Raw genomic sequence first — 26631 nt, forward strand, 5'->3', positions numbered from 1 at the left:
ACCGCTAAATCATCAACTAACCAAAATTTCTACGTCAGCCTTTAATAAGATCAACTAACAATAAAATAAAGCATAAAATCCCTAATAAACTCATTAACCATAATCCTTTAAATCTTTTATCTAACAAACTAGTGCGGAAAATAAATGTCACTCGGGAGTGTACTGCCGCATTCGATCCACTCAAGCGTCAGAGCCTCCTCATACCATCAAATCATGCATCATTCAAACCTAGTGAGTCTAATGACTCAGCACATTCTAAACACGAATAAAAAGTAATACATATACAAGCACATGCAATAAAATCATACTTTTATTTAAAATAATTTTTGAACATAGATAAACCATTTGAAATAATTTTCAGCATAAAGGAATCTTATAACATAAACTCGTCAAGCTTTCAATCCTTTATCATTTGGGTGAAGTTTGATCCTTGAAAGTGACTATCCTTTATCCTCTAGTAGACTGATCAGTCTTCAGCTCCACATAGCCCTTGGGGGTGGGCACTAGGCTCTGCCATAGAAATACTGTAACGCCCCAGATTCGACGACTGTCCTCACTGTATCAAGACGGATCTTTCCAGCGTGCTTATGTCCTCACTCACACGCACCCTGGGAAAGTTCCAGGAGGTCACCCATCCCAAAATTGCCCCAAGTCAAGCACGCTTAATTTTAGATTTCTTATGTGATGAGCTACCGAAAAGAAGACGCACCTTCGTGATATGAGTAGTACCAATCAAATCTTTTAAGCCCTCTTCAACTGTACAGTCCATTACATTGAATAGTCTTGGAATCCCTCTCCTTCCGGTGTAAGAACGGTTCATTCATGTTCCCTCCACCTAGAAGCCTGCCAGGAGCCGCTCATTGTCCGTGCCACCTCATGGCACCGACGATCACCCCCCGACCTCTTCGGCCCCGGGCCTCACAAATACGATCATCAGTCTACCTCTGGGGCCTTTTCCCGTAAACGGGCTCCCTTTAGGGCCTTTTCCCTCACGAAATCCTTACAAAATTGTAAGTTAAACGTTTCTTCTTAAAACGGATCCCCTACATATCCTTTATCGTTTCGTCACAGTCAATTAACAATCCTCAAAATATTTTTCGTTTTTCTTTTAAAACCATAAAAAATCATAACTTCCCAAAAATAGCATTTTAACAGTAAAAATCGTACAGTTTTACCATAAATCATAATAATAAAATATAAGATTTTCATCAAAATCATCATTTTAAATCATTTAACATACGGTATGACCCATTCGAAATGATGCCAAGCTTGTACGTATTACCTAGGTGTAAAATGACTGTTTTGCCCCTAGAAGTAAAAATTTCTTGATTTTAAATTTTTCTTACTTTTAATTATATGGGCTTATCGAAAATAATTATTTATGCTTAAAATTATTTTTCAAAATTTTATTCAGCTTAATTTGAGGTTTTTATTTAATTCTTTAATTAACAATTCGCGATGCGTTTACTTCCCGAATAAATTCAAACTTTAATATTTTGATCCCAAATTTTAAACATAGACTTTTTATTATCTAAACTACCCTTGTGAGCCATGAACCATTCCCATGGACCCATCGTTCCAATTTTTTTATTCATTAAATCTCAAATTTGACCCATTAACAAAACCACCGAGCCACAGTCTAGCCAACTCAAGCCAGACCCTATCCAACCCATCTAGGTACCCCCCTAACCAACCGTGACCCTAGCTCGTGCACGAGCGCTGCAACCAGGACACGAGTGCTATGTGTATGACGCTTATTCCATCGGACTCTTGATCGAACTAGGACTCCTCTAGCCACTAAACCATCGATCATCTCTGACCCTCACCGACCCCGGACCAAGCTAAGACACAACCGAACCCAGCCCAAGACCCTAGACCAGTGCTGTGAGCCCTGCCCTCAGAACAAGAGCCACCTGCACTTCCCTTGGCTGCTGCTGCTTTCTTTGCGTGGGAGTTTTTCTACCCAGGCCACCACCGAGCCTAGCACTTCCCATTCCTCACTGAACCATCCTAAGGCACCATCTACACAAACTAGCCCAGCCCCATCTGAGCCGTGAGCCCCTTTGCCCGAGACTTACCTGATCGCGCATGGGGAAGAGTCCCAATTCTCGTGTACTCTTCCCTAGCATTTCCCTGGAGTCCTTGCCATGCAAGGACTCTTCCTATGACCTAACCACGTCCCATACTAACCCTTCTAAAGACTTGGTCAAGCTCAAACCCTAGCTTTCACCTAGTCGAGCCACTTTCCCTACTAGTGCACAAGTAATGACTTCGAAACCCTAGGACTCACCTATCTTGCTTTCCCATCGATAACCAGCATGTAATTTCCTGTAAAATTTTTCATGTTTCATTCATATTCCATCCTACTTTGTCAGCGTACTGGTTTGAAATCATAATACAATCATATATACGTAAAAACGTTTGAAACTTTGAAAATAATCATCATATCATTTAATGATCGTATGTAAATATTTTTCATGCAAAAACAATTGAAAAATGCTTATTATGATTTGAATGATGCGTAAAAGGATTCAGAAAACATGCCTTTGTGTTTAAAACGCTCGAATATGTGATCGTTGGCGAGGAAGGACGAACGGGTGACGAAGAATCCTAGCTTTTCTCTTCACCTTATTTTCGAAAATTCTAGTGTATGAAAGTGTATATTTTGACTGGTTTAAGGTGTGAATTATGGGGTGAAAAACATTTGGTTTACTTATTTATAATTTTAATTAATATGTTAATGGGCTTGAGTTTTGGGCTTGCAAGCTTAAGAACAATTGAGCCTAATCATTTTAGTTAATTTTTGCCCAATAACACTTATTTAATTAAATAATAAAATTTTATAAAAATTAGTTTTCAAAAATAATGGATTTGGTATTAAAAAGTCCTTTGTTTTCCAAAAACCGGCTTCGCGGGTAATATCGAACACGTCTCGTAAAATAATTCGAACTCTATTATTTTTAGAAAAATTAAATCATTTTTAATCATATTAGGAACCTTGAAAATATTTAATGAAAAATATTCATTCGTGTCTAGGTCGTCACCGTTCTCCTTTCCCCAGCCTATTATCGATTATTTGGGGTAAAATCCTTCAATTTCCTGAAAACATGCCATATAATCATGCAATCATACCTTTAATCATTTAATAAGTTAGCATCAAGTAAGCATTTAAAATCAATTAAATAAAAAAATTAAGTAATTCAAGTAATTTTTCATGCATGTGGTTTACATAGGTTTGATTTTTCGGATATTACAAATCTCCCACCTTAAAAGATTTTCGTCCTCGATTTTTTTCTCTTGATAAATGAACAGCTTAGGATCCCCCATCCGCCTCAAACTTGACTCTCAAACCTCGAAAATTGTAATTCTATCCCAAAAATTTTCCAGTGTTGACTCCTAAATCCAGCTCAAGTAGTACATGCACCCTATTCTCCTCTAAGTTCTTCATTATCCCAATCAATTCCCTTAACCCATTTTAACATTTCAGGCAATATTGGCATTGTAAGAACGTTAAAAAATGAGGTTACCAGAATTAGTGTTGTATCGGCTCTGCCTCAGACTCTTCAGCTTGCATCACATACACCCTTCCAGCAGTGGGTTTCTTGAGCTTTGGGCAATCCCCGGCCTTGTGTCCCGAATCTCGCACTTGAAGCACTTGTAGGTGCCCCACATGCACTTGCCATAGTGTCGGCGATTTCACTCCTTGCACAGTGGTTTCTCATCAGTCTTAGGAATGTTCCCTTTAGGTTGTTGTCCTTGTGGTTTTGGTGGTTCCGGTTGCATAGTTGGTCCCGTATAAGGCGTCTTATTATTCTGAATAGCTTGCTGAAACACGATTCCTCTTTCGCTGCATCTCCCAATCAGTATCCTTGAGTGACTGCTCGGCTATAAAAGCTTTGGCAACGACAGTATTATAATCAATAGGATCGCCGAGCATCACATCACGACGGATAGTTGGCCTCAAACCATCTAGGAAGTGTCATAAATTTTCAGCAGCATCATTCGTAATCAATGGCACAAAATGACAGCCCCTATCGAACATCTGCACAAACTCGGCAACAAACCAATCCCCCTAATGGAGACTCATGAACTTTCTCTTAAGCCTAGAACGAACATCAGAAGTGAAGTATTTATCATAGAATACTCTCTTGAAATCCTCAATGTCACTAAGTTCAACACTCACTCCGCTCCCTTCCACCATAAGGAAGAGTCTCTCTTCAGCAGATAGATGGTACGACGAACTCGGTCAGCGTCTGACATATCCATGTAAAGAAAGATCACCTCTAAAGACCGAATCCATCGCTCATATGCAGCCTCCGGTCTAACTCTCGCTCCATTTCCTACATGTTGCTCTAGTAAACGTGCCATACCGGCTAGTACACGGGAACTAGAATCTTGATTAGGTGGAGGCTGTGGAATCTCCTCGTGTCAATCCTCATCATTCCTACATAAAATCTTTCTAAGAGGCATATCAGTATACGTCGTCCAAACCACGTAACCAACATGCATTTAAATTTTACATGCAACATGCAACTAACATTTACATCATGTATCATCTAAGTATTTAAAGGAATTTTAGTATATAAAATACAAAAAAAGTAAAAAATCACATATTTGAGGCGTGACTTCTTGGGATCCTTGGTTCTAATACCAACTGAAACGTCCACTACTTTTTGCTTTAAAATTCTACTACACATTTTTTTTCAACATGAACTTCGAAAAAAAATCACTATTCAAACTAAATCAACATTTTCATTGACCAAAATAACTTAACATTTAAACTTCAAGTGCATAAACATCTCTAAATATCAGCTAACAAAAATTTCTACGCCGACCTTTAAAAAGATCTAATGACAATAAAATAAAGCATAAAATCCATAATAAACTCATTAACCATAATCCTTTAAATATTTTGTCTAACAAGATAGTGCGGAAAATGAATATCCATCGAGAGTGTACTGCCACACTCGAACCACTCAATCGCCAACGCCTTCTCATATCATCAAATTCTACAATATTCAAACCAGTAATTTTAATGACTCAGCACGTTCTAAACATGACTAACAAGTAATACATATACAAGCACATGCAATAAAATTATACTTTTATTTAAAATAATTTTTGAACATAGATAAACCATTTGAAATAATTTTCTGCATAAAAGAATCTTATAACATAAAAAATCGTAAAGATTTCAATCTTTTATCATTTGGGTGAAGTTTGATCCTTGAAAATCATTATCCTTTATCCATTGGTCGAATGATCAGTATTCAGCTCCACATGGCCCATTCGGGGGGGGGGGGGGGGGTGGGGTGAGGGGGATAGGATCTTTTGTGGAAATACAATCGTCGGGCTCCTTGTGGGGCATTTTCCCATAAACGGGATCCCTCTAGGCCTTTTCCCTCACGACATCCCCACAATATTGTAAGTTCACACCGTTTCTTCTTAAAACGGATCCCCCACATATCGTCAATCATTTTGTCACAGTCAATTCACATCCCTCAAAATATTTTTCGTTTTCCTTTTGAAAGCATAAAATATCAGAACTTTCCCAAAATAGCATTTTAACAGTAAAAATTATACATTTTTACCATAAATCATAAAATATCATATTTTATCAAAATCATCATTTTTAAATCATTTAACATGTGTTATAACCCTTCGGGACGCTGCCAAGCTTATACTTATTACCTAGGTGTAAAATGACCGTTTTGCCCTTAAACGTAAAAATTTCTCGATTTTAACTTTTCTTACTTTTAATGATATGGGCTTATACAAAAAAAGTATTTAAGCTTAAATATAATTTTTCATAATTTTATTCAGCATAATTCGAGGCTTTTTATTTAATTCTTTAATTCATAATTCGCGAGTGTTTAATTCCCGAATAAATTCAAACTTTAATATTTTGATCTCAATTTTTAAACTTAGACTTTTTATTACCTAAAATACCCTTGTGAGCCATGAACCACCGCCGTGGACCAATGGTTCAAATTTTTTTATTCATTAAAATATCGAATTTGACCCAATAACAAGGCCACTGAGCCATCTCTCAATTCCACCGAGCCACCTCGAGCCAGACCCTAGCCAACCCATCTAGGTACACTCCTGACCAACCCTGGCCCATAGAACCTGAACCTAGCTCGCGCACGAGCGCTGCAACAAGGACACGAGTGTTGCGTGTATGAAGCTTCTTCCCTAGGACTCTTGATCGAACTAAGACTCCTCTAGCCACTTAACCATCGAACACCTCTGGCCCTCACCGGCCTTGGACCAAGCTCAGCCCCAACCGAACCCATCCAAGATCCTAGACCAGCACTGCGAGCCCTGTCATCAGAACAAGAGCCGCGCGCACTTCCCTTAGCTACCGCTGCTTTCTTTACGTGGGAGTTTCTATCCAGGCCACCACCGAGCCCAGCCATTACCATCCCTCACTGGACCATCCTAAGGCACCATCTAGACCACCTAGCCTAGAATCATACTTAGCCGTGATCCCCCTTGCTCGAGACTTACCTGATCGCGCCTGGGGAAGAGTCCAATTCTCTTGGACTCTTCCCTAGCATTTCCCTCGAGTCCTAGCCATGCTAGGACTCTTCTTAGGACCTAACCACGTCCCATACTAACCATCCTCAAGACCTGGTCAAGCTGCAACCCTAGCTCCCACCTAGCCGAGCCACTTTCCCTCCTAATGCACAAGGAATGACTTCGAAACCATGGGACTCACCTATCTTGCTTTCCCCTCGATTTCCAGCATGTAATTTCCTCTAAATTTGTTCATGTTCCATTCATATTTCATCCTATTGTGGCAGCATACTCGTTAGAAATCATAATACAATCATATATACGTAAAAAAAAAAGTTTGAAACTTTGAAAATAATCATCATATCGTTTAACCATCTAACATAAATATTTTTTATGCAAAAAAATTGAAACATGCATATTATGATTTGAGTGATGTTTAAAAGTGTTTAGAAAACGTGCCTTTGTGTTTAAAACACTCGAATACGTGATCGTCGGTGATGAAGGGCGAACGGGCAACGAAGAATCGTAGATTCTCTTATCCTTATTTTAAAAAATTCTAGTGTGTGCAAGTGTGTGTTTTGGCTGGTTTAAGGTGTGAATTATGGGTTGAAAAACACTTGGTTTACTTATTTATAATTTATAATTAATATGTTAATGTGCTTGAGTTTTGGGCTTGCAAGCTTAGGAGAAATTGGACCTAATCAATTTAGTTAATTTGGGCCCAATAACACTTATTTAATTAAATAATAAAATTTATAAAAATTACTTTAAAAAAAATGCATTTTGTATTTTAAAAGTCTCTTGTTTGCCTAAAACCAGCTTCCCGGCTAAAATCGAACTCGTCTCGTAAAATAATTCGAATTCTACTATTTTTAGAAAAATTAAATCATTTAAATCATATTAGGAAGCCTTGAAAATATTTAATGAAAAATATTCATTCTTGTCTAGGTCGTTCTCGGTTTCCTTTCCACAGTCTATTATCGAATATTCGGATAAAATCCTTCAATTTCCTGAGAACATGTCATATAATCATTTAATCATGCAATCATACATTTAATCATTTAATAAGCATCAAGTAAGCATTTAAAATCAATTAAATAAAACAATTAGTAATTCAAGTAATTTTGCATACATGTGGTTTACATAGGTTTGATTTTTCAGACGTTACACCAACACTAGTGACAAACATAAAACCAATGTTCCTTGACAACCCAAGGAAATAACTTGCGTATAAATATCACAAATGCAAATATCAGGTTGCATAAAAGAGTCCTACAATATATGAAAACAAGAGTTTCATTAAGAATAAAATTCTTTTAAACAAGGATACAATATCTAGGCATAAATACCAGATCTTGAGATAAATTAAATCAATCTTAATATCCCGGATGTTCCGGGACATGGATAGCACCTGGGATGTCCCGGGTCATGGAGCCGGTCCATGGGTAGTGCCCGGGTAAGGAGGATGGACTATTCCTGGGTCAACAAGCCAACAATTCTAATCAAAAGCCCGGACCTCAAGCCACCCGGGACAATGAAGGTATAGTCCGAACAGGGAGAATCTGCGAAGAGACCCATCAAAGAGCCGGGCCGTTGAGCACTCGGAACATAATCTTCCCGGGTCATTGAACGCCTGGTTTCTCATATAATTTCCCGAGAGGCCTTCTACTCAAGCTATTTCGATATGAGTGCTGCATTTAATTACGCCAACAAAGTAGGGTGCATGCGGCCGACCTATCTATGTCACTAAATGGTTGACAAAATCAGACATGCGGGATGTGACTAGTATATGATTTGACGTATCAGGATATAGGGTACAATCAGTCGCCCTAATATAATTTGTAGGTAGCACAAAGAACAAGGTCATCATTATTTCTCCTATTATAAATACCAAGTTCTCTCTTTGCATTTGGGATTCATTCATTTTTATTGCCTACACTTTTACATCAATATCAAAACCATCACTTGGTTACATTGGTTTTTTTTTTGAATCCTTCACTGACTTAAGCATCGGAGTGGCCACGCCGGACACCCCTCCGGCGCCCATTCACGAGTTCATCTCCATGTTGGCAGGTCACAATGGAAGCTATAGCTCACAAATTCATCTACTTTGCTCATTTCTTGAACAACATTATTGATTTGATCGGGTGGAGCACCCGACCCAGCTCATCCATTTCACCAGGATCGCATCATTGGCGCCGTCTGTGGGAAATTCTGAGTTGTAAGGCGTTGATATGGATCCTACTAGGAGGGTAAACCAAGACAACTCCCAGATCCAGGAAGAGAACAATACTCGTCTCTCTAGTATGGGTGGTCAGCCACCCAATGGTCCTCAGCCTACCATCCATTTAACACCTGTGGAATTAACCGAATTTATAGCTGATGCTGTTAAGACAGCCATGGTGAAGAAGACCTCTACTCATCATGTAAAGACAAAGAATATATTATTGTTATCCAAAATGATTAATTGACAAATTGACGTGATTTGGAAGAAAAAGCCCCGAAGAAAGACATGGAAAAGCCTAGTTTAGGTGTGAGACCAGAAGGTCTAGCGCAAGAGGCGCGCATATGTGTGAGCTGTCATATGCCGAGGCAGAAGACCTCGCACATATGCGCAAGACAGGGCGCGCATATGCGCAGATGTAGTTGCCATGCGCTGAGACAGTAGGTCTCGCGCATATGCACGAGACGAGGCGCGCATATGCGCGAGCTGGTGAACTTGAATGTGCCGAGACAGTAGGTCTCGTGCATATGCGCGAGCATGAGACACACATATGTGCGAGAAATTATGGACGAAAATTTAGAAGAGGCCACATGTCTTGCCATTCAATAAATAGATAAGCTTCTTCCTCATTTCTTATTCAGACTCTCAGCCAGGAACGAGACAACCTCCATAGAAGTCTCAAGCTTTGCATAATTTAGCAATTTCAATTTTGTGTAAGATCCAGACGTCCGATTTTCAATCCGAGTTTATTTCCGTGTTCTTCTCGTCAAAGGCTTCAAAAGTATATAAGTTTTACTACTTTTCAGTATGGTTCGAAAACTTGATGTTGAAGGAATCATGATATGATTTATATGACGTGTTCTTGAGATTGTGGTAATCGTATAATCGAAACCGGATCGAAGAACAGATACCGTATGAAATTGTTATCATTTTCAGATTATATTTGATTGAGAATATACATAGTTATAATTGGAATTGTGTTTGTTGATTTATTATGAGTTGTTGAGACTGGTCGTTTGTTGTTTGTATTATCGGATATATCGAGATTGCGTTGTTATGTCGTCGAAACAGAATTAGATTGAGATTGATCAAATCATGTCTTGATTGAGGTGTATATTGATATTGTACTTCTCGAATATGTTATTCCAGATTTGGTATTGAAGGCTTCGAAGACTGAACAAAGCCATATTGAGGTTTGAATCAACGAAGAACTACAAAAAGAAAGGTATAAATCAATGTTAAATCGGGACCGATAACTCGAGTTAGATACGACTTGAGTTCCCAAAATCACATACTTACTTGTAACTGTTTTAATACCTTTGTATTTCTTGAATGTGTATGTTTATTCTATTGATTTATATAAAAGCAGAGAATAGAAGATAGATATCAAGAAAGAGTCTTTTGCAGATGAGCCAAGTTTTTGACAGAGGTGCCAAGTCACTGGACATTTGGTTTATATCGATGTGCTTAGGATTAGATCGACTCCTATTGTAGAGATTTGATATAGTAGCCAAAGTCTAGGAATAAGAATGTACCACCATCTAGATGGGAGATGTGTTACGTTCTTATGCAAACTGGGATCCCTAGACCAGATAAAAATCGAGTCAGATATTAAGAGTCTAAGAGTTTGATTTACAGTTTATATCGATTCATGTTCCTCCGATGGTGATACATGTTATTTGATAAATGTTTATGCTTTTGTATATGATTATATGAAATGCATTTATACATTTTTTATACTGGGAATTATATTCCCACCGGCTTATCCGGCTGTTTTTGTGTTTGTATGTGTGCATAACAACAGGTGGGACATGATCAGGGTCGAGAATAGGATGAGAGATCGAGGTTAGAGTGGAGATCCGGGCCCAGAAGTAGAATTGGTTTTCAGCACTTGATATGTAGTTTTTGAACCTTAGTTTGTATGATTTTATTTTGAACAAGTTTGTACTTTTGATCAGGTTGAGATATTAAACTTGATCTTGTAAATAAAATAAGATTAATTATCACATGTTGTCACATTTTGTACACTTGTGTTTTAAAAAATTTTTGACCCAGATTATTTAATTGATCTATTTAATCCCAAAGATGATTTAGAACATGGTTTAGCGTCCGGATCCCCATTTCCAGCCACCCCGAGCAGGAGCGTGAGCAGCCGCAAGAGGAAGAGAGAAGGGAGGAGGAGAGGGAGTCAATTGCAGGTTCTAAATCTCCTACTTTGGCTGAAGAGTTAGAAGAATTAAGGAAGAAGGTGAGAATGTGGAGGGGCAAGTTGGTTTTAAAACCAGTGCTCAATTCGCAAAGGGTAGCCCACTCTTCGATATCATTGTCCGGGAACTCCTGCCCGGGCACTTCAAGTCAGCCAAAATCAAAGATTATGATGGGAGTACTTACCCCGAAGAACATCTTGCTCGCTTTGAAAATATGGCTATGTTGCATTGCTATGGAGATCAAACTAAATATAAAGTATTTTTTACCATCCTGATTGACTCGGCCCAAAGATTGTTCGAAGGGATGGCACCGCAGAGCATTCATTGTTTTGAATATTTTCAAAAGTATTCTTGCATCAATTTAGCAGCAACAAGAAATACAAAAAGACTGCCTTCAGTCTATTTGAGGTGAAGTAGGGCCAAGATGAAACTCTGATAGCCTGCATCAAGCGATTTAATCGAGTAGCTTTAGAGGTCCCCGCATGTGCTCCAGAGACAAAAATTACAGCTTTTATGCAAGGATTGTGGGAGGGGGATTTCTTTCGATCCCTGACAAAAAAACTGCTCGGGGACTTTGAAGATCTTCTATCCAGGGCAGAAAAATACATTAACATGGAGGAGGCACAACACCAAAAAAGAGAGGTCTTGAAAAGAGCCAGAGGAGACCGGGTTGCTTGACCCGAGGAGAGAGCTCACAAGAAAAGTGGTCCAGGGCATTTCTCTCATGTCCCTCTGAGAATTGCTCGGGATCGGGAAATCCAAGAATACAGTTCAAACATAGCCTCGCCTCCAAGTTCGATGGCATGGGCATCAAAACTAGAGAAGAAAGGGTTTTGTACCCTTCATAAAGAATGTTCTCACAACACGAGCGAGTGCCGAACTTTAAGGAAGGAGTCTGGTGTAAGGCCCGAGATTTTATCACTATAATCAGATATTGATTAATTAACAGAATTGAGATTTCAGGAGCGAAAGGAAGATGCGAGTGGAGAAGCCGAGCGCCAGTACATAGACCAACATTTTTTTTACAGAATGTTTAGCGCCCGACCGGTAGAAAATGACCGTCCAAGTGCCAGTGTGCCACAAATTGAGTACTTGGACAGAATGTCTGGCGCCCGAGCGGTAGAAAATGACCGCCCGAGCACAAGTGTACAACAAGAATAGCAACCGAACAGAGTGTTCCGAGCCCGAGCGGTAGTTTTTGACCGCCCGAGCGCCGCTTGATATGGATGAAGAATAAGACATGTGTCCGGGGCATGCAACTTGATATATATACACTTTAATTCTTCAGAAAGAAGCTGCAAGATGCATGAAAAGTTCCGTAGAAATCCTTACGCCTTTCATTTCTTAGAAATTTGATTATTCAAGATCCGGCTATAAGAATTTCAATCCGAACACAGTTTTGTACTCCTCTCGTCAAGAGCTACACAAGAACATAAGTTTTATTAAGTTCTAGCATTATTTTAAAATCATGTAGGAATTATGATTTGATATATTACGTGTTCTTACAATATTCGACATCGTAGAATAAAATGGAATGAAGAACGGACACCGTATACAATATTTATGATTTTCAGATGTTCTTGATTTGGTTATACATATTTTTGGAGATGTTGATATTATATCTATTGATATCTCGTTTTGTTGAGTTACCGGGGATATCGTTATTGTGTCGTTCTGCCGTTGACATGAATCTAGATTGAGTATTGAGAGCAGATTGTGATTTGAAAAGTATATTGATATTGTACCTATCGAACATGTCATTTCAGATTTGGTATTGACAGGCTTCGAATTTGAGACTTCGACTTCATCAGATCGACAAGAGAAAGGTATAAATCAATGTTAACCGGGAGATTGACTCGAGTTAGATTTGACTTGAGTTTCCCTAAACCACATTCTTGTTTGTTATTGTTTTAATACCTTTGTATTGTTGGAATGTATATGTCTATTCTATTGAGTTATAGAATAGCAGAGAATAGAAGATAGATTACGAGAACGAGTCATTGGCAGAGGTGCCAAGTCTTGGGCAGAGGTTCTTAGAGATTGGATGTTTTGTAATATCGATATTGCTTAGGAGTAGATCGACTTCTATTGCTGAGATTCGATATATGTGCAAACGTCCGGGAATCGAGATCCCTAGACTAGACTAGATCAGAGTCGAATCAGATATATGAGTTTGAGTTACAGTTTTTTTTTTTTTATATCATTTCATGTTTCAGATTGATACATGTTATTGATGATTGTTATATGCTTTTATATATGGTTTGATATGATTGCATATATACGTTGTTTATACTGTGAATATTATTCTCACCGGAGTTATCTCGCTGTTGTTGTGTTTGTATGTGTGCATGAAAATAGGTGGGACAGGTTCAGGGTCAAGGAGAGGATGAGAGATTACAGTTAGCGTGGAGATACAGACCCAGAAGTAGATTAGGATTCAGCACTTGATATATAGTAGTTTAACCCTAGTTTGATTTTAATGTAATTGTAAAAGACTTGTACTTTTATGGTAATGATGGTATCAGATTGAATCCATTATGTTTCCGCACTTGTATATAAAAAAATATTTAGACCCAATTTATTGAATTGATCCAATCATTCCCAAGAACGATTAAGAGATGAACTAGCGTCCGGGTCCCCACAGCAGGTGGTATCAGAGCAGTAGGTTCCAGAACTGTAGATTCCCTAGACTGAGATAGAAGTTAGTGAGCGGGGTAGATTGAGTTTTCTTCTTTGCTTTTGATTGCTAGCATGTTTACTGCTTTAATACATGTTTACCTGATTATCTGATTTGATGGGTAATGTGTATTATTGAGAATGAATCAGAACTGATTCTTGATCAGAGGTAAGATGATCAGAAGGGGACTGAGACAGATTTGTCAAATGTGATTGCTAACCCTTTTGATAATCAGATATGCCTCCTCGAAGGAACCCAGAACAGGGCAATAATTCTGCTAATCCGATGGACAAATCCTATGGAAACACTGTTGAAGAGGTTTCAGTCGTTTAAACCGCCAACCCTGAAAGGAACAGTGACTTCTGTTGATTGTGAGAGTTGGTTAGATGACATTAAGACGCTGTTTGATTCATTGGATTACAGTGATGTATGTCGAGTCAGATTGATAGGGCACCAATTGCATGATGTTGCGAAAAATTGGTGGATCACAACGAAGAGAGCGTTGGAACATAGAGGTACGAATATTACTTGGAACGTATTTAAGAATGAATTTTACCAAAGATTCTTTCCAGTGTCGTACAGAAATGACAAGGGTGCAGAGTTTGCAAATTTTAGAACTGGTCAGTTGAATATAGAAGAGTATGTGGCCAAGTTCTCTACCTTGTTACGTTTTGCTCAACACGTAGCTGAAAATAACGAAGCTGTAGCTGATCAGTTCATCAATGTGTTGAATCCTAAAATCTTTACATTGGTGAACACCGAGCGACCGAATAACTTTTCCGATGCTTTGAACAGAGCCAAAGGTGCAGAAGCGGGTCTAATGAGGCAGAAAGAAGCTTCGTATGTTGCCCCAGCATCGAGACCACAACAACAACCCTCGACTCCATCTCACCAACCCCCTCCCAGATTTGAGAGCGGCAGCGGCAGCAGTGGAAAAAAGAGCAGTTGAAAGCCAGAGGTAGACAGTTTAAGGGGTCCGGCAGCAGTTCTTCTAGCTCCAGTGGTTCCCGACAGAGCCAGAGTTATACAAGGGCTTATTGCAGAATTTATGGCAGAAGACATCCGACCGAGCAATGCCTAGGAGTGTTTAGTAGTTGCAATATCTACAGACAGCAGAGAAATTTCACTAGAGTTTGTCCACAGAGAGGTTCCCAAAGATCCCAGGGAGCTGAATCATCTGGATCAGTGGCACAGTCTGATAGACAATCATCTGCTGTTCACACATTCCAGCCCGCACCAGCCCAGTCACAGCCAAGGCCAGGAGGAAGCCAGACGGTTATCCAGCCTCCTAGACAGCAGGCCAAAGTATTTGTTTTGACTGAAGAACAGGCCCAGGAAGCACCAGATGGTGTTGTTGCATGTAACTGTTCTCTTTGTGGTTATCCTGCTTACTTATTTATTGATACGGGTGCTTCTCATACATTTATTTCTGAACGATTTGCATTGATTCATGCATTGCCTGTTGAATCATTATCTGCTGTAGTATTTATCTCTTCTCCTTTGGGGACATGTTTGATATCAGTGTATTATGTTAAACATTGTATGCTACAGTATGACGAGCATGAGATTGAGTTAGATTGTATTGTACTTGGGTTGTCTGATTTTGATTGTATTATCGGTATTGATATGCTGATCAAGTACAGAGCTACTGTTGATTGTTTCTATAAGATTGTGAGATTCAGACCTGAGATGGCTGAAGAATGGAAATTTTATAGTAAGGGTTCTAGATCTAGAATTCCTTTGATATCTGCTATGTCTATGACTCGATTACTATAGAAAGGAGCAGAGGGGATTCCTCGTTTATATAGTTGACGTACTGAAATCGAGCCCATCATTGGCTGACTTGCCAGTGGTATATGAGTTTGCTGAGGTCTTCCCATATGAGATTCCAGGTTTGCCTCCAGTCAGAGATATATACTTCAGCATTGAATTGGTACCAAGTACAGTTCCTATTTTTATAGCTGCTTACAGAATGGCACCGATTGAATTGAAACAATTGAAAGAGCAGTTGGAAGATTTACTGGCCAAGGGGTACATCAGACTGATTGTTTCTCCTTGGGGTGCTCCAGTACTGTTTGTGAGGAAGAAAGACGCTTCAATGAGACTCTGCATTGACTACCGGCAACTGAACAAGGCTATGGTAAAGACTAAATACTCTTTGCCTCGTATAGATGATTTATTTGATTAGTTGTAGGGTTCTTCGGTGTATTCCAAGATCGATCTGAGATTTGGATATTATCATCTGAGATTCAGAGATTCTGATATCTCAAGGACACCATTCAGAACCAGTTATGGCCATTATGAGTTTATTGACATGCCGTTCGGTTTAACAAATGCTCCAGCTGTGTTTATGGGTTTTATAAACCGTGTGTTTCAGAAGTACCTTGATGATTTCGTGATTATTTTCTTTGATGATATTTTGATTTATTCAAAGAATATGATTGATCATGCCGAACATCTGAGAGCTGTATTGAGAATTCTAAGAACTGATAAATTATATGCAAACAGTCCAAATATGAATTCTGGCTGAGATATGTTGTATTTTCTGGGTCACATTATATCTAGAGATGGGATTTCTGTTGATCTTAGTAAAGTTGAAGCCGTGATCAGTTGGCCGAGACCGTTATCTGTGCTAGAGATACGCAGCTTTATGGGTTTAGCAGGATATTATCGACGATTCATTAATGATTTCTCCAGTATTGCTAAACCTATTACGCAGCTGACTCAGAATAATGCACCATTTGTGTGGTCAGAGGAGTGTGAGTCCAGTTTCTTAGAGCTGAAGAAAAGATTGACCAGTGCTCCGGTGTTGACTATCCCATCAGGTACTGGTGATTTTGTTGTTTATTGCGATGCTACTCACAGAGGATTGAGTTGTGTTTTGATGCAACGAGGTCATGTCATTGCTTATGCCTCGAGAAACTTGAAGCTACATGAGACTCGCTACCCAATTCATGATCTTGAATTGGCTGCCATCGTCTTTGCATTGAAGATATGGCGACATTACTTATACGGTGAGAAGTTTGAGATTTATTCTGATCATAAAAGCTTGAAATATATGTTTTAACAGTCAGAGCTAAATATGAGGTAGCGAAGATGACTTGATTTTCTTAAAGACTTTGATTGTGAAATCAAGTACTATCCAGGAAAATCAAATACAGCGGCTGATGAACTAAGTCGAAAGGTATGTTCTTTGTCCTTATCGACGATTGGTATTTCAAATTTGATTGAAGATTGTTGTCTTTTTGGATTGGTATTTGAGACAGATCGTAAACTGTTGAGATTATATGTTGTTCAAGTTGAACCAGAGCTGATTTTGAGAATTAAACCAGCTCAAAAAGTTGATCAGAATGTTCAGAACTCGATATCGATGGTCAGATCAGGGCATCGATCAAAATATCAGGTTCATGACAGTGTATTGTACGTGAATAATCGTCTTGTTGTGCCAGATGTTTCAGATTTGAAACGACAGATATTGTCAGAAGCACACAGCAGTCGATTCAGTATTTATCCTAGTGGCAGAAAAATGTATAATGATTTGAAAAGACAGTTTTGGTGGAAACAAATGAAAGATGATATTCAGAAAGAAAGAAACCAAGATGTCTATTACAGAGTTTGTCTATTCCTGAATGCAAATGGGATCACGTTTCCATGGACTTCGTGACGAAGTTATCGCGTTTCTCCCGAGGTTGCGATGCGATTTGGGTCGTTATTGATAGATTGACCAAATCCGCATGTTTTATTCCGTATAAGATGATGTATAGACATGACCAGATGGCACAGATCTATGTCAGAGAAGTGGTCGGATTGCACGGAGTGCCGAAGTCGATTGTATCAGACCGTGATCCTCGGTTTACTTCGCACTTTTGGCAGAGCATTAAAAAATCAAGGGAAAAGTCACGCACACACACATTCTCACCCATACACACCTGCACAAAACCATGTATTTGTGTGTTTGAGCATGTGTGTTTGGTTAATTAGGGGGATAAATTGCTTAATTAAGCAATAATCCTATATAGATAGGCTCTGTAGTCAGGCTCATCAAGGTACTTCTGAAACACGCGGTTCATCGGACCTATAAATACAGCTGGAGCATTTGTTAAACCAAACGGCAGGACTATAAACTCATAATGGCCATACCTGGTTCTGAAGGCTGTCTTATGATCATCTGCATCCTTTACCTTCAGCTGGTGATCAAAATATTTTTATTTGATTTTGAGCACGGATTTTGTCGGTAAAAAAAATATGAATTCAAGGAGAGTTTTATGGAACGTATCAATAAAGACCCATACTACGAGTTGTTTCTTGCGATAAATATGGATCCATGACATGGTTCGTGTTAAGCAGGCTCTAGGTACGAAGTTATATCTGAGTACCGCATATCATCCTAAGACTGAAGGACAGTCAGAGCGGACTATTCAGACACTGGAGGATATGCTTAGAGCTGTAGTGCTAGATTTTGGCACTAGTTGGCAAGATTCTTTGCCACTTTGTGAGTTTTCGTATAACAACAGCTATCAGACGAGTATAGAGATGGAATCGTTTGAAGTGTTGTACGGCAAGAAGTGCAGATCCCCTTTGAATTGGGATGATATTTTCGAGGTTCCTGAACTTGGGCCTGATATGATTAGAGATATGACAGAAAAGGTGAACCTGATTCAGAAGCGGATGAAGACAGCTCAAGACAGACAGGCCAAATATGCCAATGTTTGACGAAGACCGTTGGTATTTGAGGCAGGAGACAGAGTATTTTTGAAGATTTCTCCTTTCAGAGGCGTTGTCAGATTTGGCAAGAAAAGGAAGTTGTCTCCATGTTATATTGGGCCATACGAGATTCTCGAGAAGATAGGATATTGTGCCTATCGACTCGTCTTACCACCTTCTTATCCGGAATACATGATGTCTTTCATGTATCGTTATTGCGGAAACATCTTCTTGATGCTTCACATATTACTCAGCCAGACGAGGCCGAACTTGACGAGAAACTGAGCTACTTCGAGAAGCCGATCCAGATTCTTGATATTGAAGAAAAACAACTCAGAACGAAGACTATTCCGCTTGTGAAACTTCAGTGGAGTCTTCATGGCATTGTAAAAGATACATGGGAGACTGAACCAGATATGAGACAGAAATTCCCAAAGTTATTTCATTGATGTGAGTTTCCTATTCGTTTATGTTATAATTCCTACCTTATCTGATTTGATTGCCCATGATTTCGGGGACGAAATCCGATCTTAGGGGGAGAGAAATATAATGCCCGAGATTTTATCACTGTAATCAGATATTGATTATTTAACAGAATTAGATTTCAGGAGCGAAAAGAAGATGCGAGTGGAGAAGCCGAGCGCCGGTACATGGACCAACATTTTTGTACAGAATGTTTGGCACTCGCGCGGTAGAAAATGACCGCCCGAGCGCCAGTGTACAACAAGAATAGCAACCGAACAAAGTGTTCTGCGCCCGAGCGGTAGTTTTTGACCGCCCGAGCGCCGCTTGATATGGATGAAGAATAAGACATGTGTCCGAGGCATGCAACTATATATATACACTTTAATACTTCAGAAAGAAGCTGCAAGAAGTGAGAAAAGTTCCGTAGAAATCCTTACGCCTTTCATTTTTTAGAAATTTGATTATTCAAGATCCGGCTATCAGAATTTCAATCCGAACACAGTTTTGTACTTCTCTCGTCAAGAGCTACACAAGAACGTAAGTTTTATTAAGTTCTAGCATAATTTGAAAATCATGTATGGGAGGAATTATGATTTGATATATTACGTGTTCTTACAATATTCGACATCGTAGAATCAAAAATGGAATGAAGAACGGACACCGTATACAATAGTTATGATTTTCAGATTTTCTTGATTTGGTTATACATATTTTTGGAGATGTTGATATTATATATTGATATCTCGTGTTGTTGAGTTACCGGGGATATCGTTATTGTGTCGTTATGCCGTTGACATGAATCTAGATTCAGTATTGAGAGCAAATTGTGATTTGAATGGTATATTGATATTGTACCTATCGAACATGTCATTTCAGATTGGGTATTGACAGGCTTCGAATTCGAGACTTCGACTTCATCAGATCGACAAGAGAAAGGTATAAATCAATTTAACCGGGAGATTGACTCGAGTTAGATTTGACTGGAGCTTTCCTAAATCACATACTTGTTTGTTATTGTTTTAATACCTTTGTATTGTTTGAATGTATATGTCTATTCTAATGATTTATAGAATAGTAGAGAATAGAAGATAGATTACGAGAACGAGTCATTGGCAGAGGTGTCAAGTCTTAGGCAGATGTGTCAAGTCTTGGGCAGAGGTTCCTAGACATTGAATGTTTGGTTATATCGATGTTGCTTAAAAGTAGACCGACTTCTATTGCTGAGATTCGATATATGTGCCAACGTCCGGGAATCGGGATCCCTAGACTAGACTAGATCAGAGTTGAGTCAGAGATATGAGATTGAGTTACAGTTTTTTATATCATTTCATGTTTCAGATTGATACATGTTATTGATGATTGTTATATGCTTTTATATATGGTTTAATATGATTGCATGTATACGTTGTTTATATAGTGAATATTATTCTCACCGGAGTTATCTAGCTATTATTGTGTTTGTATGTGTGCATGACAACAGGTGGGGCAGGTTCAGGGTCAAGAAGAGGATGAGAGATTACAGTTAGCGTGGAGATACGGGCCCAGAAGTAGATTAGGATTCAGCACTTGATATATAGTAGTTGAACCCGAGTTTGATTTTAATGTAATTGTACAAGACTTGTACTTCTATGGTAATGGTTGTATCAGATTGATTCCATTATGTTTCCGCACTTGTATAAAAAAAAATTAGACCTAATTTATTGAATTGATCCAATTATTCCCAAGAACGATTAAGAGATGAATTACCGTCTGTGTCCCCACATCTGGTAGGCGTCCTATGCCAGAATCTAATCCCCCAAAGATAGGTCTAGACAACCACCTTGGCTGTCTTGACGTCCCAGACCTAATATTCCCCGAAAATCAGCAGATACCCCGAGTGGAAGAAGTAGGAGAGAGGAAGGAAGTTCCCGGGAAGAAAGAAATAGACAAACAGAAAGGAGGGACCCTTCCCTGACTCGAGGGGTAATGAAAATGAATTCGGGAGGGTCCACAGATGGCCATTCTAACCAGGCTCGAAAAGCAAGAAACAGGAGGGAATGCCTTGAAGTTGATGGAATGGGGAGGAATGAGCCATTTATCAGCTTTGGCCTAGAAGACCTCAGGGTGTTCAGTTTACCCCATAATGATGCTCTGGTTATCCAAGTCCGAGTGGCTAAGCATGATGTATTAAGAGTATTTGTTGACAATGGCAGCTCTGTCAATGTCATCTTCAAGGAAGCATTGGTTCAAATAGACTTGCATGAGTATCAATTAGAAGAGGTTGAGACTGCCCTATTTGGCTTTGCGGGTCACGCTGTATATCCGGAAGGAGAGATAACACTACCACTAACCTTGGGAACCGGAGATCTTCGGAAAACAGTCATGAAAATTTTTGCAGTATTGGATGCCCCGTCCTCAAACAATATCATTCTTGGGAGGCCAGCTATGAATGAAATGAGAGTTGTAGCCTCCACTTATCATCAAAAAATTAAATTTCCGGTACGAGGACGAGTCGGAGAGGTTAAGGAAGACCAACCTTCTTCTCAGAAGTGTTATGGTGAGACTGTCCGAGTGGATCAGAAGAAGGCAAGAAGAGAGGAGAAGGGGAAGAGGGAAAGTCAAGTAGATGAGGTGGCCAAGGAGAGGGAAGTGCATTTTGTGGCGGAGGAAGAACAAGAAGCAGTGGAGATTGAGCCCGGGAAACACATCCGGGTGGGCCGAGACATCAATACGCCCACTGGGTAAATCTCTTAAACTGTTTAAAAGCTAAAATTAATGTTTTCGCCTGGTCTCAACAGGAACTAGCCGGGATCTCGCCCCAAGTGGCCGAGCACAAACTAAATATCATCCCGGGATCCCAACCCATGAAGCAAAAGAAGAGGCATTTTGGCCCGAAGAAAGATAAAGTCATTGATGAACAGGTGGGAGAGCTGTTGCGGGCCATCCACATTCGAGAAGTCCAATTCCCTAATTGGCTCTCAAATGTGGTCCTTGTTCCAAAAGCTACGGGAAAATGGAGGATGTGTGTAGATTTCCGGGACCTGAATAAAGCCTGCCCCAAAGATTTTTATCTACTTCCCCGGATTGATCAACTGTTTGATTCAACATCCGGGTGCGAGTTATTAAGCTTTATGGATGCTTATCAGGGGTATCACCAAATCCCTTTAGCCCACAAAGATCAAGATAAAGCCAGCTTTATAACTTCTAGAGGCACTTTTTGCTACGTGGTTATGCCCTTAGGATTGAAGAATGTTGGGGCCACGTACCAACGACTGATGAATCATGTTTTTCAAAAGAAGATAGGCAGGAACATCGAAGTATATGTGGATGATATCCTGATCAAGACCTGGGAGGTTTCTTGTTTTGTTGATGATCTGACCGAGACCTTCGCTACCCTGAAGCACTAAGGCATAAAGCTCAACCCAGCTAAGTGTGTATTTGGGGTCAGAAGTGGGAAATTCTTAGGTTTTTTGGTAACCGGTCGGGGAATTGAATTAAATCCAGACAAGATCAAAGCAGTGATGGACATGCTTTTCCCTCAATCTGTCCGGGAAGTACAAAAATTGACTGGGAGGATTGTTGCGTTGTCCCGGTTCATCTCCCGGTCAGCCCATCGAAGTTATCCATTTTTTCAAGCTCTAAGAAAAGCACAAAAATTTGGCTCGGATGAAAAATGTGAGCAAGCTTTCCAAGATTTGAGAAGCATTTGGCCGAGTTGCCTATTTTGGTAAAACCAGAGCCAGGAAATAAATTGTGGATTTATTTATCTGCTACTGAGCACGCCGTTAGCTCCGTATTTGTCAAGGAGGAAGGAACCGACCAAAAGCCATTATATTATGTAAGCTATGCCCTCAGAGGAGCAGAGCTGAATTACAGTGAAGTGGAGAAAATAATCCTAGCCCTGGTAATGGCTGCCCGAAAGCTGAGTCCCTATTTCCTCTCACATCCAATTATGGTTCTCACTAATTCTCCACTCGGGAGAATCATGACACATGCTGAAGTGTCGGGCAGAATGGTTAAGTGGATAATAGAGCTCGTGGAATATGACATTGAATATAAGCCTCGAGTCGCTATAAAAGCCCAAGCATTGACAGACTTTTTGATTGAAATGATCCAGCCAGGAAATATGGAGAATTTTTGTTGATGGTGCATCGAATTTATCAGGATGTGGAGTTTGAGTGGTTTTGATAGCTCCATCAGAAGAGAAGGTTAAGTTGGCTCTAAGAATCGACTCTCGGGTTACTAATAATGAAGCTGAGTATGAAGCCGTTTTGGCAGGGTTGCAAGCTGTCCGGGAAATCGGTGCTTCCAGGCTCATTATTTATTCTGATTCCCAATTGATCACCCATCAAATAAAAGGGACTTATGAGGCCAAGAATGAGAAAATGCTCAAATATCTAGGGCTCATCACGGCCCGGGAAACATCCCTAACCGACTGGAACATTGAACAGATTCCTAGGGAAGAAAACGAGAAGGCTGACACCTTAGCTAAATTAGCTGCCTCCATGTCGGACATAAGCACCCGGGAAGTCATGTGTTTTACCCGGTTAGTGCTTTCTGTTGATGAAGAAGTACCACCGACCCGGCGAGATTCGTGGATGATTCCTTTAATTGAGTACATTTTCCATACTAAGCTCCCGGATGATAAAGCTCAAGCTCTTAAAATCAAAAAGCAAGAACTCAGGTTTGTCTTTTTAAATGATGTTTTGTACAGACGATCATATCAGGGCCTTTTGCTCAAGTGCTTATCAGAAAATGAAGTAGAATATGTCCTCTGAGATAAACACGAAGGGTGTTGTGGTGAACATCTCGGTGGGACTGCCCTATCTCGGAAAGCTATATTAGCCGGATTTTGGTGGCCCCGGATGAATCAAGATGCTGCTATACTTGTTCAGAAATGTAAGGGTTTCCAATACCATTCTAATTTTCACCGTCTCCCAGCTGCTGACATGCAACCCATCTCAGCATCATGTCCCTTTGATCAATGGGGATTGGATATCGTGGGCTCATTACCAATAGCCCGGGTGCAGAAAAAATTCCTTCTCGTGGCTGTGTATTATTTATCTAAGTGGGTAGAGGCCGAGACATTAGCCAAAACTACTGAAGAAGAGGTCATGAAATTTCTATGGAAAAATATTGTTTGCAGATTTGGCATCCCAAGAAGATTGATTTCGGATAATGGGAGGCAATTCCAGAGAAAGAAAATCACATCTTGGTGTCAGGAAATTAAGATCATTCAATTCTTCACATCAGTAGCCTACCACCAAGCCTATGGCCAAACTAAAGTGACCAACAGAATCAATATACAGCACTCAAATCCCGGCTTCATGGGAAGGGAAAGGACTGGGTGGAGAATTACCGAGTATATTGTGGCCATATCGAATTACACCCGGAAAAACCACTCAGGAAACTCCATATAGCTTAGTCTACGGTTCAGAAGCAGTCCTACCTGTAGAGATCGGACAATCGACGACTAGGATATAATCTTATCCGAGCAACAATGATCAGACCCGGGCCATTGAGCTTGATTTGGTTGAAGAAAAAAGAGATCGGGCAACCATTCGAATAGAAGCCTATCGAAGCCGGGTAATGAAATCCTACAATAAACATGTTCGAGCAAGAGATTTCCAGATTGGAGACCTAGTCATGAAAAAAGTGAAGCCAGTGGGTGATGTGGGGAATTAGAAGCACGGTGGGAAGGACTCTTCAAGTAATTCAGAGAGTCAGCTCGGGGGCAGCTTATTACTTAGAAGATTCTCAGGGACATGCCCTTAGAAGACCACGAAATGCTTTTCATTTGAAGAAATATTACGTTTAAAAGCTTTTGTATCTATTACATCCAATAAAGAAATTGTTCAAAGAAGTGTCTACTAAATCCAGGGATCCGTACCCTGGCACGGGGACCCGCACCTCGGTTATCTCTTAAGTCCAGGGACCCGTACCTTGGCCTGGGGACCCACACTCCGGTTATCTCTCAAGTCCAGGGACCCGTACCCCGGGGACCTGCACCCCTGTTATCTCAAAAGTCCAGGGAACCGTACCCCGGCCCGAGGACCCGTACCCCGATTATCTCTCAAGTCCAGGGATCCATACCCTGGCCGAGGACCCGTACCCCGATCACCTCCTAAGTCTAGGGACCCGTACCCTAGCTTGGGGATCCGCACCCTGATTATTTATCAAGATATTTTACCTATGGAACCTAAGGGCTTATGCCCCGATTATTATTAATATGATTGGTTAGGGTAGGTTAAAGTCATCCAGGACACTTAGAAATACTTTAAAAGTTACCAAATGCAAAGGATTAAAAGCATAGAATATTTTCATGAAAACAGGAAAGACAAGTACAAGGTTCCCGGTAGCCCGGGAAAGAAAAATAAAGGACAGAAGATAAGATTCCTAGTCTATTGTTGGATCTTGTTTTCCTCCTCATCTTCTTCTTCCAGGAGGGAAGCTGCAACTTTTTCCAAGTCAAGAAAGTCTTCTCGATCGGAGGGAACCTGGCCTGCCTCCTGGAACTGCTCGAGACACTTATTGAAGCCCAGGTCAAAGTAGACGAAGGCTTTATCAGCCACCATCTTTTTGAATTCCCGAGACTTCAGGAATTTTGCCCTGTTCTCCTCTCGGGAAATATTTGCATGTTCTAAAGCAGCAGTCGCCTCATCAGCCCGGGCTCGGGAGGACTCTGCTTCCTCTTTGGCTGCCTGTACCTTTGATCGGGCCTCAGCTAGCTCCACTTGGACCAGGTACAATTGTTGTTTCCAGCTAGCCCTCTCCCGGGCCAAGACATGCTCGTGGAGGTCCCTCATCCGACCCACTTCCTTTTGAAGCTTGTCATGTATTTATCGAGTAGAGATGGCCTGGTTATGGGCATTCTTTGCAGCTTGAGCCACTCGCTCAAAGGCAAACATAAGCATTTGGAAACCCTAGAAAATAATAAAATAATAAATATAAAAAGGGTCAGAAAAACTAATACATGATAAAAATAACGGAGAAAGGAAAGGAACTTACGGAGAAGACCTTGGATCATCATACCAGGACACCCCCCACCCCTTCGCACAACATCTAGTTGGGATGGAGTCCTTGGAGATGAGTCACCTCATCAGGGTGCAGAAGCCTCTGGATCATCTTGACGAGATCCGAGCTGATGTCATCCCCAAAAATATTGGGAAGAACCCAGGACCTCCCGCCCTGAGGACCAGCAGATGAACCGGGAGGAGGGCGTGATCGAACAGTTGTTTCAACTTCTTCCTCCTCCACAGTAATTGTCTCTAGGACAGGCTCCTGCTCGGCCTTCCTCTTCCGATGATTTAGAGGTTTCGGGTCCTCTTTAGCAACCAGGGAGGTGGTCTCCTCCCTGGTAGAAGTTGCCTCTTCTCAGGCCTCAGTCTCCGCCCGGACCCGGCGCTCCTCTGCTTCCCGGGCCTTAGCCTCCGCCCGGGCTCGACGTTCTTCTTCCTCTTGAGCTTCCTGGGCTCTCTTCTCTGCCCGGACCTTCTTTAGATCTGCCTTCTTCTTGGCAGCAGCCTCGAGTAGACTCGCTCTGATCATGTCTTCTTCGTCTGCATCAAAGGTTAACAAGTCAGAAAAAAAAAAGAAGAAGAGAAACTAAGGAGAGTAATTTACCAGCCTGTGATCCGGCCTGGTCAAAATCGTCTATTATCCAGACGACATGGTCCTTAGGACGAGACCCAATCCCATAGTAGACAAAGTTATCTCCCTCGATCAACACAGATGATAGGAAAGATTGTTTTTCCAAAGCTTCCCGGCATGGGTAAAAGTAGGAAGAAGTTTGAAGTCGGAGGGGAGTTCAGGCAGATGGGGCATCGAGGATAGGAAAACATGTCGAACAGGTAGGG

The 26631-nt window shown here is 40.5% G+C and overlaps 1 protein-coding gene across 1 annotated transcript; it reads left to right on the forward strand.

Annotated features, from left to right (window-relative positions):
• Nucleotides 1-20761: 20761 nt before the first annotated feature.
• Nucleotides 20762-22182, forward strand: LOC140840817 (uncharacterized). The gene is made up of 2 exons (XM_073207983.1): nucleotides 20762-21487; nucleotides 21574-22182. The coding sequence occupies exons 1-2, from the start codon at nucleotides 20762-20764 to the stop codon at nucleotides 22180-22182; spliced, it is 1335 nt and encodes a 444-aa protein (XP_073064084.1).
• The last annotated feature ends 4449 nt before the right edge of the window (nucleotides 22183-26631 follow it).

Source organism: Primulina eburnea, chromosome 9, assembly GCF_022965805.1.
Source record: "Primulina eburnea isolate SZY01 chromosome 9, ASM2296580v1, whole genome shotgun sequence".
NCBI lineage: Eukaryota > Viridiplantae > Streptophyta > Magnoliopsida > Lamiales > Gesneriaceae > Primulina > Primulina eburnea.

Excerpts from the sequence above, each read along its gene's own strand:
- LOC140840817 (XM_073207983.1), top strand. The coding sequence starts at position 20,762 with ATGAAAATGAATTCGGGAGGGTCCACAGATGGCCATTCTAACCAGGCT. Across the intron at positions 21,488-21,573 it reads AGCCCGGGAAACACATCCGG|GAACTAGCCGGGATCTCGCC; the intron begins GTGGGCCGAGAC and ends TGGTCTCAACAG.